The sequence below is a fragment of the Trichoderma virens genome (genome assembly GCF_000170995.1).
Source record: "Trichoderma virens Gv29-8 chromosome Unknown TRIVIscaffold_92, whole genome shotgun sequence".
Lineage (NCBI taxonomy): Eukaryota > Fungi > Ascomycota > Sordariomycetes > Hypocreales > Hypocreaceae > Trichoderma > Trichoderma virens.
The window spans coordinates 113,959-130,087 of NW_014013657.1; the positions used below are offsets into that span (position 1 = coordinate 113,959).

General features: G+C 45.6%; 6 protein-coding genes across 6 annotated transcripts; 3 read left to right on the top strand and 3 right to left on the bottom strand.

The window, feature by feature from the left end:
- Nucleotides 1-61: 61 nt before the first annotated feature.
- Nucleotides 62-1,447, top strand: TRIVIDRAFT_37900 (uncharacterized protein; the record flags this gene model as incomplete). Its single annotated transcript, XM_014093980.1, has 2 exons — nucleotides 62-142; nucleotides 209-1,447. The coding sequence occupies 2 exons, from the start codon at nucleotides 62-64 to the stop codon at nucleotides 1,445-1,447; spliced, it is 1,320 nt and encodes a 439-aa protein (XP_013949455.1).
- A 1,107-nt stretch (nucleotides 1,448-2,554) lies between these two features.
- Nucleotides 2,555-3,874, top strand: TRIVIDRAFT_228292 (uncharacterized protein; the record flags this gene model as incomplete). The annotated part of the gene is made up of 1 exon (XM_014093981.1): nucleotides 2,555-3,874. The coding sequence occupies one exon, from the start codon at nucleotides 2,555-2,557 to the stop codon at nucleotides 3,872-3,874; it is 1,320 nt and encodes a 439-aa protein (XP_013949456.1).
- Nucleotides 3,875-3,963: 89 nt separating this feature from the next.
- Nucleotides 3,964-5,745, bottom strand: TRIVIDRAFT_64824 (uncharacterized protein; the record flags this gene model as incomplete). The annotated part of the gene is made up of 1 exon (XM_014093982.1): nucleotides 3,964-5,745. One exon carries the CDS (start codon nucleotides 5,743-5,745, stop codon nucleotides 3,964-3,966), a length of 1,782 nt encoding a protein of 593 aa, XP_013949457.1.
- A 1,177-nt stretch (nucleotides 5,746-6,922) lies between these two features.
- TRIVIDRAFT_38147 (uncharacterized protein) lies at nucleotides 6,923-8,554 on the top strand (the record flags this gene model as incomplete). Its single annotated transcript, XM_014093983.1, has 1 exon — nucleotides 6,923-8,554. The coding sequence occupies one exon, from the start codon at nucleotides 6,923-6,925 to the stop codon at nucleotides 8,552-8,554; it is 1,632 nt and encodes a 543-aa protein (XP_013949458.1).
- Nucleotides 8,555-8,682: 128 nt separating this feature from the next.
- Nucleotides 8,683-11,233, bottom strand: TRIVIDRAFT_39131 (uncharacterized protein; the record flags this gene model as incomplete). Its single annotated transcript, XM_014093984.1, has 12 exons — nucleotides 8,683-8,808; nucleotides 8,860-9,374; nucleotides 9,426-9,744; nucleotides 9,793-9,963; nucleotides 10,013-10,250; nucleotides 10,307-10,390; nucleotides 10,446-10,545; nucleotides 10,594-10,685; nucleotides 10,759-10,853; nucleotides 10,906-10,963; nucleotides 11,017-11,080; nucleotides 11,131-11,233. 12 exons carry the CDS (start codon nucleotides 11,231-11,233, stop codon nucleotides 8,683-8,685), a joined length of 1,965 nt encoding a protein of 654 aa, XP_013949459.1.
- A 1,270-nt stretch (nucleotides 11,234-12,503) lies between these two features.
- TRIVIDRAFT_64821 (uncharacterized protein) lies at nucleotides 12,504-14,438 on the bottom strand (the record flags this gene model as incomplete). Its single annotated transcript, XM_014093985.1, has 6 exons — nucleotides 12,504-12,643; nucleotides 12,717-12,827; nucleotides 12,889-13,245; nucleotides 13,314-13,661; nucleotides 13,732-14,074; nucleotides 14,133-14,438. 6 exons carry the CDS (start codon nucleotides 14,436-14,438, stop codon nucleotides 12,504-12,506), a joined length of 1,605 nt encoding a protein of 534 aa, XP_013949460.1.
- Between the last annotated feature and the right edge of the window lie 1,691 nt (nucleotides 14,439-16,129).

Below are 16,129 nucleotides of genomic sequence, written 5' to 3' on the forward strand. Positions count from 1 at the left end.
ACGGTCCTTTGATAGCACATGATAGTGCCTCTTTTGAGGTACAGACCAGATAGGTTCCAAGATGGGCTCTATCGTAGATACCGTCACCTCCGGTCCAGCTTTGGACTTGACGGTTCTGGGCATGAACAGCGGAACATCTATGGTATACTGCCCTACTTCCTGAGCAGATATATACGTTGAGTAAGAAACTAATAGGCGTCATCTTCAGGATGGTGTAGACTGTGTTCTATGTCGATTTAGACAGAACGACCCAACGCAGCCCGTCAGCTTAGAGCTGCTGAAATATGGAGAGACGCCGCTCAACCCGGAAATTAAGAAGAGGGTGATGAATATGATTCTTCACAACTCTACTTCACCAGAGGAAATCGCAGAGATTAATGTTATTCTTGGAGAGACGTTTGCAAAAGCTGCGTTGGAATTCATCAAAACGAATAATATTGATAAGTCTTCAATAGACATTATCGGTTCTCACGGCCAAACAATTTGGCATATCCCTCATCCAAAGAACCAAGTCCGGACGACGCTCAGCATGGGTGAAGGAGCGGTCATTGCGGCTCGTACAGGAATTACTACAGTGACTGATTTCCGTGTCAGTGAGGTTGCTGTTGGTCGACAGGGAGCTCCGCTTGTTGCTTTCTTCGACGCATTGCTGCTGCACCATCCTACCAAGCTGAGAGCCTGTCAGAATATCGGGGGCATAGCCAACGTGTGCTTCATTCCTCCAGATACCAACGGCGCTTTGGATGACGGATTCTTTGACTTTGATACCGGCCCTGGAAACGTCTACATTGATGCCGCCGTTCGCCATTACACTGGTGGCGAGCGAGAATACGATAAGGATGGCGAAATGGGCAAGCGAGGAAAAGTGGATGAGGAGATTGTGGACGAGTTCATTTCTTCTCACCCGTACTTCCAGAGATCCATTCCCAAGACAACGGGCCGCGAAGATTTCCGTGATACGTTGGCACTAGAATTAATTTCTAAAGCTGAAGCAAAGGGTCTTTCGCCAGACGACGTGGTTGCGACCATTACGAGAATTACAGCCCAGTCCATAGTGGACCACTACAGATGCTTCGCGCCGTCACAGGATATTGACGAGATATTCCTCTGCGGTGGCGGTGCTTATAACCCAAACATTGTGGACTTTATCCAAAAAAGCTATCCCACAACGAGGATACACATGCTTGATGCGGCTGGGATTCCGGCTGGTGCCAAGGAGGCCATTACCTTTGCCTGGCAGGCAATGGACGCAATCGTGGGTCGACCTGTTCCAGTGCCAGATCGGGTCGAAACAAGAAAAGAGCAGATTCTTGGGAAGGTATCTCCCGGAGATAATTATCGGCAACTGATGCATACGGCGATGCAGTTTGGGGCGGGGGCGAAGCTGGGGCCGGTGAGGGATTTGATCAATATTGTGGATGGCGAAGTGATGGACAACAAGTGGTGATTCACGATTGATAATTTAGAAAATAAAACTAGTAGAGATGATTTGTAGATAGAATTTGTAGAAGAAAGATGTGCAGATATCACAACCATGTTTCTCTTCGTTTAGACTCTCATAACAGATCTGTTTCAACCCTTGTGCATACATGTGCCTATATGTAAGAGCTTATTGTAGACCAATCAGCTAGCTTCTCCCTAAATGCTGCCGCCGCCAGGATTGATGAGTAAGGGCATTTCTAGCTCGCCCAGTGATTCTGATACGCCTCTAGATATGACAATATATATCTTATAGACTCCTTGGGCTGTATTGGAGGGATTTAAACACCTTCACAAGGTCGTACAAAAGATGACCGGCGATTTCTTACACAATAGTAATGTCATACGATGCGGGGATACAAGTCTATGTGTAGGTTGCCGGCTGGTCGGTGCATAAGTCATTCCGAGCCACCGAAATCGCATCCTCTTCCTACATATATATATATCCACCATCCCAATACGTAGTCTCTACTCCGTAGTAAGCACACAATTATTTACTGATGCCGCAAATGTCAATATTTCACGCCTTTCCTTCCCTTGACGACAATACAATGGCATTTCCGATGCATCTGACCGGACTTGGAGAATAAAACGCTTTTCCGCCTCCGCTCGCGGGAACTAAACGGACATTTAGGCACAACCTTGTGGGCCGTTCGTCACTTACATCATAAGCCGAGGAGATGAAGATTGAAGATTTAATTGTTGATGGCCAGATAAATCATGCTCACTACGGAGAATTTTAAACATAACCTTACAGAACAAACGAAATAAGACGGATAGGATCAACTGCCGTATAACAATCGGGCGTTTTCTAACCGCCCATGTCCAAAAAGGGTACCAGGTATGCGGAGAGCTTGAACCCCGTGCCGGTTAAAGATGGGTTCGTTTAGCTCTAGACTCAAGTAATTTCAGCCGTTAGAGTTTACGCACAAGTATATAAGGCGTAGTAAAGTTCCTTCAAGTAACCGTCTGTATCTTGTGACCTAGACAACTCAATAGTCCTCTCCTACTCAATAGTCACGCCCCACTCAATCCCCATTGAGAAGGATTCTATTACAACTGTTCGCGAGAAATCATGGCAAATATGGACATGTCAAAGATCATCAAACCTTGGAAGCTGGATGCCCATCCGACATACATATTTACCAATGCAAAGCTGATCGATCCTCTGCAAGCACAAGTAATCGAAAATGCTACCATCAAAACATCCGGAGGCAAAATCCTATCAGTTGACACGAACACCAGCAACCCCCCTAGCACAACCGATGGAGAAATTGTTATCGATCTCAAGGGCAAGTATATCTGCCCCGGTCTAATCGATTGCCACGTTCACATCGCCGTTGTCCCCGGAGAAGCAAGCCTCAGCGCATACAATTCCATGACCGAGAGAGTCAGTCTCATCCGGCAGCCTTGGGTCCTCAAGCCGATGATTGAACGAGGATTCACATCCGTTCGTGATTGCGGTGGTGCGACCTTGGCTATGAAGGAAGCCGTTGACGAAGGGGTTTGCATTGGCCCTCGGCTCTTCATTGCTGGCTACGCACTCTCTCAAACCGGTGGCCACGGCGATATGCGATCTTCACACGACCAAAGCCCGTGTTCTTGTGGTGCTGTCTCTGGAATCAGTCGTATTGTTGATGGACCTTCGGAGTGCTTCAGAGTTGCTCGCGATGAGTTGCGCCAGGGAGCAGACTTTATAAAGATCATGGGTGGCGGAGGCATTGCCAGTGCTACGGACAAGATTGAGAACCTTCAATTCTCCGATGAGGAGATCAAAGCGATTGTTACTGCAGCAAAGAACAATGGAACCTATGTCACCAGTCATAGTTATACACCTCAAGCTATTCAACAAGCTATTCGGCAAGGAGTGAGAGGCATTGAGCATGGCAATCTCATTGACGCAGAGACGGCTAAATTGATGGCTGAAGCGGGTGCTTTCCTCACGCCAACATTGATCACTCACGTCATGTCAAAGCAGCTTAATTTCCTACCACCAGTGTCGGCAGCAAAGAATGATGAAGTCTTGCAAAAGGGTCTTCATGCCATTAAGATCGCAACCGACGCCGGTGTCACAGTGTGTTTCGGTACCGATCTCTTAGGGCCGCTGCATTTCGCTCAGAGCAAAGAGTTCTCTGTACGAAGTCAAGTCCAAACACCCGCGCAGATTCTTCGCAGTGCAACGGTCAACGCGGCTAAGTTGCTGATGAAGGACAACGAGCTGGGACAGGTTAAAGAAGGATTCGCCGCCGACTTTATTGTCTTGAATGGGAACCCTCTGGATGACATTACTGTTTTGGATCGTACTGAAGAGAACATTCTAGCTGTTATCAAGGATGGAAGGGTGTTGACTTCTAAGTTGACTGATGTCAAGGTGGATGTTCTCAATAGGCCATAGGAATACCACGATTAAAGTCGGAATGCACACGAGAGCCTACAATGATAATCTCTTGAGTAATTCTGACATTTCTATGAAGATGTACAATTCTACCATGCAACTGCGTGGCCGTCACCGCGTTGATCACTTCCCGCGTGATACACTCTTTGGCCACTTGTGTCCTCCTTTGCTTGAATGGCTTGTCCTCGGCCAAATACTGCACGGTCCCATCCTGTTATGAGTTCCACTTCATGTCCCAGTTTGCGCAGGCCTTCGACAGTCTCTTGGGGAAAACCCTCTTCTAAACATATGATCGACTTTTGCGTCAACTTGGAGTAATCATCTGCTGTGGCATACTCTGGCATTGTGCGTGATGGTCGGATACACACTCTTGGTGAATCCAAGGCGTCCTGAGGATTGAAGCCAAAGATGCACGAGTTGAGCATCACTTGTAAGTGGCCCTGGGGTTGCATATATCCACCCATGACACCCATAGAGAGATCAAGTCGGCCATTCTTTGTCACCATTGCTGGAATAATTGTATGGTAAGGCCTTTTGCGAGGCCTCAGTGTATTGACGTGTCCCTCACGTAGCTGGAACTGAGTACCTCGGTTTTGCAAGGCGAAGCCACAACCGTTGGGAACAATTCCACCACCAAAATTGGAAGCAATTGAGCAGATGAAGCTGCATGCGTTGCCCTCCGAATCAGATGTAGTTAGGTAGACTGTATCCGATGATTTGTTTGGGAATCCGTTCTTCAAAGTAGCATCAGCAGCATCTAACTTGAAGTTAGACACTCGTTCAGCCAGATACTTGTCATCTAGCAGGCTTTTCCAGGCCGGTCCAGAGTGTTCTGGATCTGAAACGAAGGCATCTCCATCCGCAAAAGAATATCTTAGGGCCTCTACTATTGTATGAACATATTCAACAGAGTTATGTCCAAGGCTCTTGAGAGAAGAAATCTTTCCTGTCTTCTCCAGGTTGTCGATGATACCCAGTGCCTCCAAGGCAACGATTCCTTGACCATTAGGTGGGCATTCCCAGAGCGTGTACTCATTATAAGATTTGGATATCGGTTCAACAAAGGTTGTTGTGTGATCCTTCAAGTCCTGTGTCGTCATGACACCACGAAGCTGTTGGATGGTACCCGCGATGGCCTCTGCCACCCATCCCTCATAGAAGCCTGCTCTGCCTTTGGTAGCTATTTCTCGAAGCACCTTGGCCAAGTTAGGGTTTTTGAAGACTTGGCCAGCTCTTGGAGCCTTGCCGTCCGCCAAAAGAAGATCACCGCCACTTGGGGAAACCTTCTTCAGCATTCCCTCGCATTCTATCCATTGGCGTGCTGTGATTTCGGAAACGGGGAAACCATCTTCACAAAGCTCAATAGAGGGTTTCAACACCTGTTCCATGGTAACTTTTCCACTCCCGTAAGCGTCCATTGCGTCAAACCACCCGGCGACTTGTCCAGGGACCGTGACTGAGTTTGCGTTTTGCGGCAATAGTAAATTGCCATTCAAACCCAACTCCCGGCACTTGTCGATTGTTAGCTCAGCTGGCGATCGACCCGAGCCATTCATTGCAAACGCTTTTTGCTTTTTCTCATCCCAGAAAATCATAAACATGTCTCCTCCCACTCCAGTCGAGCATGGCTCCGTCACGCCGAGAGCGGCGGCAGTGGCTATTGCTGCATCAACGGCATTGCCACCAGCCTTCAAGATATCTAATCCAGCTTGTGCAGCAAGAGGCTGCGAGGCAGCAACAATGCCCTTTGTGCTATAGACAACCGACCTTCGGCTATTGAAACGGCTGAAGAAGGGTGCTGAGGGGTCGAACAATGTATCCGCACCATCACTGGGAGCTGTCCCAACTGCGCCAACTGCGTCAAATGGCATTGTGAGATGAGTAGTTGTTATCTGAGCTTGTTGGTTGTGGTAGCACCCGATTAAAGATAAGTGTCTGAAAACTGATCTGCTAGATAACGCCCAAGCAGGATGAGAGACGCCGCGGAGAAGAAGCCTCATCGTCCATTATCTATGCCGAAACAATTCCGGAACCATGGCCGATACGGAGTGCCAAGGCTCCTATTATCACCTCGATCCGCGGTTATATCCGGATTTTGTTTGCAGTAGCTCGACTAAAACCGCTCTATTACTTACATCCTGTCCCCCACTCAGACCATTGTGACCTCAACTATCGTGCTCTCAGTGAAAGCGGGGTACGATCGACAGCAGTTATAGCCGCTCTAAATCTTTGGAGTTTTGTAGTGTCACTGGTCTCTACTTCAAGTAAGCGCCACTGCGGGGGTTAGAGGGCTTCTCTTGTATACGCTAGCTGTGCAAGTTGTTGTCTAGAGATATGGCCTTGATTTCTAAAAGCAATGATCGCTTGAAAAGCCGTCGGAACTGACAGCCGATATAACGTTACACGATGTCACTTCCCTCCATATAGAAATCTGGGGTAATTCTGAGGTTCGGCTAAAATCATTGGTGTTATCAATGAAGTTTGAAGCTAACGGGTAGTATCTTCCAATGGTATCATGGGATACGAAGCCCATCCGGGGAGATAACGGCAATAGTGTCCTGTCTATTCTTATCATGTCTTGCGATTGATTACTTTTTATGCTCCTATGAAACCTGATATTCCAGCCGTATGCGGACCTTGCGAGAGATTAGAAACATACTATTGACAGCAAATAATACGGGTCAGCGGACTAGCAACATCTAGAGTTACCATCCACGTTGTGATTTGAGAGGCATCATACATTATCATCCATCTCCCAACATCAGCCGTGCTTGGGTTACATCCAAGATCGCCTGAAGCTAGAGTAAGCTAGATGGGGGAAGTGATGTGCCGGAATATTGCAATCGGACACCCCATGCAGCTGTGGCACAGCCAACCTAACACCCAACCTCGAAACAACACTTGCCTAGCGAGTGATACGTGACGTATTACTATCGTGGGTTAACCCAGGATCGTCAAAAGTATATAATACCGTACTTTGTCGCATGGATACGAAACCAATACATAAGTCCTCCAGTTTACCGAGATAAACAATATCACACCAACATCATGGCTGCTGCCATCCTTGACAATCTCCGTGGCCGAGATGACAAAAATGTAGTTCAGACTGTTGAGACTGAAGCTGCTCCTGAAAAGGAATGGGGCGTCATCATTCAGGGGGCTAGGGAGGCCACCGACCTAGAGCACTCTCAAGGCATTCTGGAGGCTGTTCGTGTGCAATGGAAAGGTGTTGCCTGGGCTTCTTTCCTCTCTCTATCCATAGCGATGTACGGATATGACAATGCCCTCATCAACAACTTCTACGGTTATCCAGCCTTTCAGAAAGCATACGGCATACCTGTTAAAGACGGCTTCCAGGTCCCCGCGAAATGGCAAACAGGCCTCTCGCAAGGGAGTATCTGCGGTATCATCCTCGGTGCTACGTTTAACGGCGTTCTCTCATCAAGATTCGGCTATAAGAGAGTTATGCTGGTTGGCCTTGTTCTCATGACGGGCTTCGTTGCCATTCCATTTAGCGCTCACAACTTGGAAACACTTCTTGTTGGTGAGATTTTCTGTGGCATGGTCTGGGGTACATTTGCGTCCATTGGACCGGCATATAGCTCAGAATGTCTTCCAATTTCGTTGCGTGGGTTCCTTACCAGCGGTGTCAACATTATGCAAATCATCGGCCAGCTTATCGCAATTGGCGTCCTCGACGGCCTTGTCGGCTTAGACTCGCAGTGGTCCTACAAAATTCCATTTGCTATACAATGGATTTGGCCCCTTCCGCTCTTCATAGGGTGCTTGTTTGCTCCAGAGTCTCCATGGTATCTTGTTCGCAAAGGCCGCATCCAAGAGGCAGAACATAGCATTCGTCGTCTTAGTTCCAAGAGCGACACGAAGATCAAGGAACACTTAGCCATGATTATACATACTGTGAACTACGAAGAGGAAATACGAACAGGCTCGTCCTATATTGACCTCTTTCGCGGCAGCAACCTTCGGCGAACTGAAATTTGCTGTATGGCATTCGCAGGTCAGGTATTCAACGGCATCTTTATGATGAATCCTGGCACATACTTTTGGGAGCAAGCTGGTTTATCTGCCAAAAATAGCTACAAGGTTTCTGTGGCTGCTACCGCTATCGGACTGCTTGCAACTGGTATTGGGTGTGTTCTCATTGCCCATTTAGGTCGTCGCAGTCTATATCTCTGGGGAATGGTTTTCATGACTGTAGTCAACATCCTAATTGGCATCTTGGCAACAGTCCATGCTAATGAATCAACGAAATGGGGACAAGTCGCCCTAACTATCCTATGGGTATTCTGTTACGATATTTCGGTTGGCCCAGCAGCTTATGCAACATCTAGTGAGGTCTCTGCTGTTAGTTTGCGAGTTCAGAGTGTCGCTGCCGCAAAAATTGCTCACCAACTTTTCGATATCATTGCCGCTGTCCTCGAACCGTATATGATTAATCCCACAGCTTGGGGATGGGCCGGAAAGACAGCCTACTTCTGGGGCGGGACCTCGGTGCTTGTGACTATTTGGGCGTTCTTTAGATATCCGGAGACATTTAAGCGGTCGTACGAAGAGTTGGATATTTTGTTTGAAAGGGGAATTCCTGCTCGCAAGTTCCGCAATTACGAGGTTGACGCATATGATATTGATGGCCAGCAAGTTCACGAGAAGACTGGTTGACCATTGCCTTTATCTCATGGAGTCCTTCATTTCGCATAGTAACATTATGGTGTAGTTTGATGAATTTTATTTAATACGAATAGTCACGAATCTTTATTCTAATCATCTCTCTCGTAATGTGGCCGTGCCTAACCTCGTAAACTCCGTAATACTTTGAAGATCTGTTTTCGTCCGTCATATAATGGATAAAAGCCGAGTATAATAAGGCTTATCCACAGCCATATCAGTGAGACTGTAACCCATGATCTGAAAAACTATTGATAATGTCAGATGACACACATAGAGATGGAAAATAATAGACTTACTACTTTGCTGAAGATGTACTTTGCTCCGTACATCGGCAGGGGCCAAAGCACCCAAATTCCAAAGAAAGAGAAGAGCGACCAGAATAGTGCATATCGCTGCCATCTCAGATCTGTTTGATCATACACAACTTCAGAAGCATTTGCTAGAATACCGCCTTTATTGCTTTGACGGATTGGCGCTTCTCGCTCCGATTCTTCGGGTGATGCGTCGTTGTCAAGCAACGGCTTTTCATCTGTAAATCGTGCCCAATTATAATTGTCCGGCCAGATGAGCGACAAGATAATCGTGTACAGCAAAGGGCTGAGAGCAGAGGCCACAGTACCGTACATACAAGGCAGCGTTTGTCCAGTAGAGTCAACCGTTACTTCACCGAATAACGCCTGTGCAGTTCCGAGCCAGACCCCAAGACCTGTTGCCAGCCCAGCTATAGCCGAAATAACGGCCGCCAAACCGCTTTGCTTGTTCCACAAAATCGTGAGGATCAAGGGGAAAATTCCCGGACATGTTACAACTCCTGGGATTATGATCAGTCATAAATCTTTCATAAACACGTCTTTTATCTTACCAATCATATAGAGAGTCCACCCCATGTTAATACCCCCGTAATTAAACGCCGTAGTCAGTCCAGCCGAGATAGCAGCGAAGAGAATGACTCCCAGGTGGCTCCATTTGATCACATCTTTGTTGCCTGCATTTTTGTTGATATAAGTTCTGTAAAAGTCGAAGGTGAAGATGGATGACACTGCAATAACCTGAGCGGATAGTGTTGAAGTGATTGCCATGAATGTCATAAGGAGCACTGCTACCGCACCGCCTTTTCCTGCTACTGCCACTGCTACATATGGTAGCACAAGACCGTTTGATACCTCCACGCTTGTCATAGTCTATGATTCAAATTAGCATAACACTTGCCAGGGCAGGATTGAGCTTACACGAGGATACGTTGGGAAAATTGGAGAGCTTTCCAGTCCCAAAGCCGCAAGACCCATTATTGTTCCGAGGCTCCACGGGATAGAAAAGTACGCAAAGCCACCCACTACATACCCAGGCACCACGGCCTTGGGAGATGCAGCAAATGCTTTAATGAAGTAACTTGTATCCATCTGGACATATAAGCCGGTGTTTGAAACATATTGGTAGCTCTGAACTTACAATGACAGCACCAAAATTTGAAACAAGCAAAATAATGGCAAAAAATATTCCTTGCTGGGAGTTCATTGTCAGGAGAGATCCCTGATAGTTTCCATCAATTTCGTATAAAGGCTGAGCCTTGACCACAAGGTCATATAGCCCGTCGATTGAGCCGACATCATGATGGGTAAGGGTTTTTGTCGTCAGATAGCAGCACAAGATAGCAATAACAAAGGTATGGATATAATCCGTTAGAAACCTGCAGTCTAAGGTGTCAGCTGTAAACTTGTATTCTGTCAAAGGTGTATCACGGACGTTGCTTTTATGCCTCCAACAAGTGTATACAGAACAACTCCAACCGGTAGTAGCCACGTTGAGGCCATAATGTGGATACCTGTCCTATAGGATGTTAAAAAAATTCATTCGTAGGCAACTGAAGAGACGTGTATCTTACAGAAAGGTGATCACGGCGGCAGCACCCAAGATCATGTTGATCGTGTTGAAAAAATTATTTACAACAGCCAAGAAAGTAAACACAAGATGTGCAACAGTGCCTGATATTCCATTTAGTCATGATTCAAGATAATGATTGATCAACTCACCATATCTGATTCGAACTATTTCCAGAACAGTATGTGCCTCTGGAATACGTTTTTTACATACTACACCAAGATATGCGAAGAAAACTATCATGCTGTGAATTGCATAAGGTCAGCTATTATTCAGGACCATGTGAAAGCCTATACATCACTCAGGGCAGAACTCACGGTGTACATCCAGCTCCATACCAGAATCCTCCAGAGATTCCATATAGGTATGTCACTAAGACGCAGCTAAGTAAAGCTGTGCTCCATAACCACGACTATATCTTTGTCAGCAGTTTCATCCCGAGTTGTACTGACAGGAATACTTACTGATACCACCGCAGATGCAACAAGACCAGTTCCCACTGATCGATTGGCGACCATGAAACTGAAAAATAATAATTAGCAGCTGCAATTTGATTATGACAGATTATGGCTCACGTCTCAACATTGTTGTTGTCTTCATTGAGGGTTTTCTTCAATAATCTTGTTATTCCAATCATTCCTGATACTTTTAGTAATGAGAAGTAAGATATATACTATGGAAGCACAAACCAAGGGCAAATATGAGTCCAACTGCCACAACTACCGCATAGCCAGCACCCTGTGGTAAGGGGGATGGGACGATGGTGTCGTCAGATCTCAATAACAAATTCATTGTGAATTTGTTTCATCTGTAATGAGGATTAACATCTAAGACATGAATATACATCAATCCATCCATATAAGTAAAAAATGTCAAAGTTATAAACAATAGTTGGTAAATGAGCGTCATCGTAGAACTCATGGCGTGATAAGTTGAAAGCCAAAGGCGCACTCTTTCTTCACTGATATGAGGCCATAAGGGCTAAATATGTCGTCAGTCTATGTACTCCATAGCTCAGCTTATCGACCGGGTTTTATAGGCTACAGTTATTTACAAAATTAAAGTTACCAAAGTATCCGACGCCTCGGTAGCGGTGTCCGTTCGGAGAGTGCTTCCTCGTGCATACAGCTATCGATTGGATTTTTCAATCATGTCAACACCTTCATCGATCTTATGGAAGTAGGGTATATAGCTTCACTATCTACTGAGACAAGCAAGCCTAGCTTAAACCTGATAGCGTATGGAGGTATTACAGTATAGTACCTGTCAAAATGCCCATTGTCCATGAAGACGTAAGTCCCAATAGCCAATACCGCAAGAATCGGCATTTTGATTACAGATACAGATATTTACACATCTTATTTCAACCTTTTATATCATTTCGTCTGCTATTATCAAGGTTGTGACCACCGTCAATTAGTTGATTGGCTGTAGTTGCTACCTAAGTATCACGACATATGCAGCCAAAAGAAGGTCTCCTAATTAGGAAATTTTTTGTGAAGCTAGGTGAAGACGGTGGATCCATCAACACAAACTAAAGTCCTAAGAACGACCAAAACGATTGCTCAGGGATCTGGGCAGATGGCGTATATTTGATGATAATGGGAGAAGTTGGCGAAATGTTAAATGATTATGGAGAATACTTAAAGCTGAGCATTAGGGGGATTTGTGGACAAGGGGGTGACCAGTATCGCATTGCACTGTGGAGATATCACCGCTGTTGTAAAATTTGGCATCAGTGATATGCATATGTAATATCTTATTATATGGTATTGATGATGATGGCAGTCGTTAATGTCTAGTATGAATATCTTCTGCTACTTGCAGAGCCAAGTCCAATGTATAGGACAAGATGAACAAACCGACTGTGGTCGAATAACAATAAAATCCAAATCCCCTTCCCTTTGATCAAGCTAGTAGCGTGAATGTCTAGTGGTGATTGTCGACAGAGAGTTCTCACAACATGTTATTTCGAAGCCCACCAATCTTAAAGGGCTACAGAGGAATATTATAAGCATAATAAAATCATAAATTACGTTTTGCTATTGTCTTCCGAAAACATCTACTCTGCCATCTCAATATCATCTACATCGGGAATATCAGTATGTGCCTCCTCTGCACTTTGTCGCACCACTTGGAGTATTGCGTCGCATCGCGGCGTGATATCCACTTTGAATGACTTGGGTTTTCTGCTCATCGTTTCTATAAGTAATTGATAACTCATTAGAACCTTATCATGTGGTTTAAACATAGTATTAACACAACAGCTACTCACCCTGAACATCGGCCATGCTCAGCGGAGGTTCTCCGGCCCTAGGGGTAATATTAAAGGCCCAGAGGTAACGAGAAGCCTGAATAAAGAGCGAATTCTCTGCAACGTAGATGCCTTGTAAAAGCTTTAGCTGGGTTGCTTAAATTCAGGCCATCCCATGTAAAATACTGCATACCTTGGCACAGACGACGTCCAAAACCATAGTTAATATGATCACGCTTGAGGTAATCCGGGTGTTTAGCGCTAGAAAGCGCATCCAGTTCATCACCAAGGAAGCGCTCCGGCTGGAACTCATCACCGTTCTCATATCGCGAAGGGTCCCGGTGAAGATTATCTGTACTAGGGAGGATCAAAGTGGCATTTGGAATGGTGCATCCCTTGTATGTAATCTCTTCGGTAGAAGCATGCGGGGCGGCGAAACTGAGAATGGGACTATATCTGTGAAGTTCTTTGATGAGAGCTCTGATGTAGGGCAGATTTTCGTGGTCTTCCCATGTTGGGAGACGGGAGGGTCCGACAACCCTGTCAAGCTCTGTGATGAACTGGTTAATACGTGGTAATAGCTTACCATCTAATCATCATAATGTGTTTTATGCCTACCTTGCTGGGCTTTTTTCTGAACTTCAGGATGCATGGCCATGATCTTGATAAAAGAATTCATCATACTACTACTTGATTCACCGCCGAGAAAAATCATGCCGGACAGAAGGCCAATCGCAATCTTGTCATCAAATCCCTGCTGCTTTTGGCGTTGCAGCATGTCAGCACCAAAGCACACAGGCTCAACTCCGGCCTCAAACTGCTTCCTCAGCATCGTGAGAAAAGCCATGTGAACTGCATATTGGCGAGCGGCAAGTGAGTCTGCATGCTGTACCCAGGGTTGTAAACGGAGCGGCAGCTTCTCCAAGAACGGCAAATAGTCGATTATGAGACTTCCAGATTGAAGGTCTGCACGTGGTTGGCACTTTTTCTCAGTTTCCTCAAGTACAAGAGTTCTCCCGAATGCTATGACACATACTTTTTAAAATCTCTTGCCAAACCGCATGCAGTTCAACCATGAGGGGATGATCGAGGCGGCTGACACGAACGCCATATACGGCCGAAAAAATAACACTCATTGCCCCTCGATTCAAATGAGTCTCAAACGCGTCAGGGTCGTCGCATAGTGCACGTAGCACCTGTGTATATTCGTAATCTTGGTACTTTTTCATACGCTGCGATTGCTTAAGACCTAAAAGGTCGGAGTAAATGCGTCGAAAGAAGCGCAACTCATCACCAACTTGGGCGTTAGCGATGTAATGAGGCATTGCATGTTCAACAAAAATATTGTTTCTCGGCCGATTGGACGTCAAGGCTCCATTCTGCATACATGTTATAAGATTGTCGGTAAATAAATTTCATCGCTCATATTGGACCGACCTTATTTAACAACTCGTCCGCATCTTTGAGACTGCTTATCACCAGCGTCGGTTGGGAGCCCATCCAAAGCATGCAAAGCCCGCCGAATCTCTCAGCCATTAAAGGAAGCTCTACTTGTAGATTCTTCAATACCTTTGAGAAATATGGCAAATTCCCAACTAGAGGCCATGGTGTAGGCCCAGGGAAATATTTGATTGCTCGAGTTGGACGATAATGAAATATGGCAGTTAGGAAACACAGCACAACTCCACAGATAGTGGCTAATTCAACACCCCCATTAGATAGGGAGATGATTGTGGGAGACATTATGGACGAATAATGAAGTGAATCACATCAAGATGTGAGTGATACTTGGTAACATCCGGTGATTGCTGGAGTCGTCCGTCCGTCTATAATTCAGACGAGGCATGCTTGGAAATATATAGCCAAGATACGGAGCCCTCAAATACGATAGGCTAATGCAAGCCTACGCATTTGTACGCAATAGGTTTCAGCTGAAGATTGTGCGATTGCGGTAACGTGGGGTTCTAAGCTCAACAGGGTGTCACACATTCAACCAAAAGACCAATTACGCAGGCTGCTGAGGGGAAGAATACTACCTTTATGCCGTTGGTGCATTTTCCGCTATTGGTTGCCTATTACAACTTTGAATCAGGAAACAAGCTCGTCTCTCGTGATTGCAGCATGTCATCCCCCACTCACCTTGCAGAGCTACTGTATACTTGGAACAAGATTACGCATGTTGACATATGAGCATGGCCAATGGTTCGCTTGATCAGCCACAAGGGTACATTGCATGATTCAGGCAGCTGTGATTCGCCGAGATTGCGACATGAGCCCTTTCATGTTAGTCTCACTCTTATCTTCGCAAACAAGATGCAGCAGCTGAGTTAGATGCCCACGTGCTTCAAGCACATCACATTTTCTGTCCAATCTCAATAATGACCTGTTTTTAGCTAGTCTGGTTCTATCAAGACAATACTACACAACCGGATGGACACCCGCGAAGAGATACGCCAGCCTCTCCCACCCCCACGACGTTTCATTGACGCCCTTCGTTTATTAGTAAGGAGTGAAAGATGTCCAATGGAATGGTTTGGGTAAAGAGATACAAAGCGGGGTTGGAACGCAAAACTTTCCCACAACAGGCTGAAGCTATAAGAGCTGAACATATATAGATGGAATGGCTTGCGAATGCTGACAATATGGACTTCGTCTATCACACGTAACCTGAATTCCAGTGAAATGTACGTAACATGGCTGCTGCAATTGGTAATATGCTGTTGTTTGAGTATCTTCTTGCGAGCCAATGTCGCTTTTCGAACAGCTGATCTACCAACCTATATGACTACTTGTCTACATATACGAATACAACTATCGTAGTTCTGGATTGTGGTTGTCACGGATGGATACATGCATCCAGCTAAGACGGCGCTATGAAGCGGACCGTAAGGCCCCTCCGTCAACTAAACTAGGGGCTGCTCCGCTGTGGAATCGAGAATGACATGGATATGCTGGCTGTAAAGCTGAAGCTTATTGAAGGTTCAATAGTTCGTCATGAATAATCCGACAGAGATCAAGATCTGGCCATACAATTCGAGAGGTTAAATGTTCTCAGCATACCTGAATATGAAAGGAAACTGGTTCATTTGCATATAATATGTACTTCGGGATCCATATGATATAAACTTGAAGTCATCACATAACCATGGCCATGCTGAAAGTGAAAATGGCAATTTGCATTATAAATCAAATATAGATAAACTCCAAGTATGCCCGTGCCCATATATCCCATTAACCAAATACAAATACAAACTCCCTCAATCCTTCAAGTAACAGTCAATATCGTCAGTATATCCAGCACCCGCAATTAAACAGCTCGTCCTAAACCAAACGTTGCGTAAGCCCATATTACATAGTCCAAATGAAAAGCGTAGATGCTTTTTATCTCTGCGAAAATAAAAAGTTCCTTCCTCCAAAATAAATAGGTAGTTAGC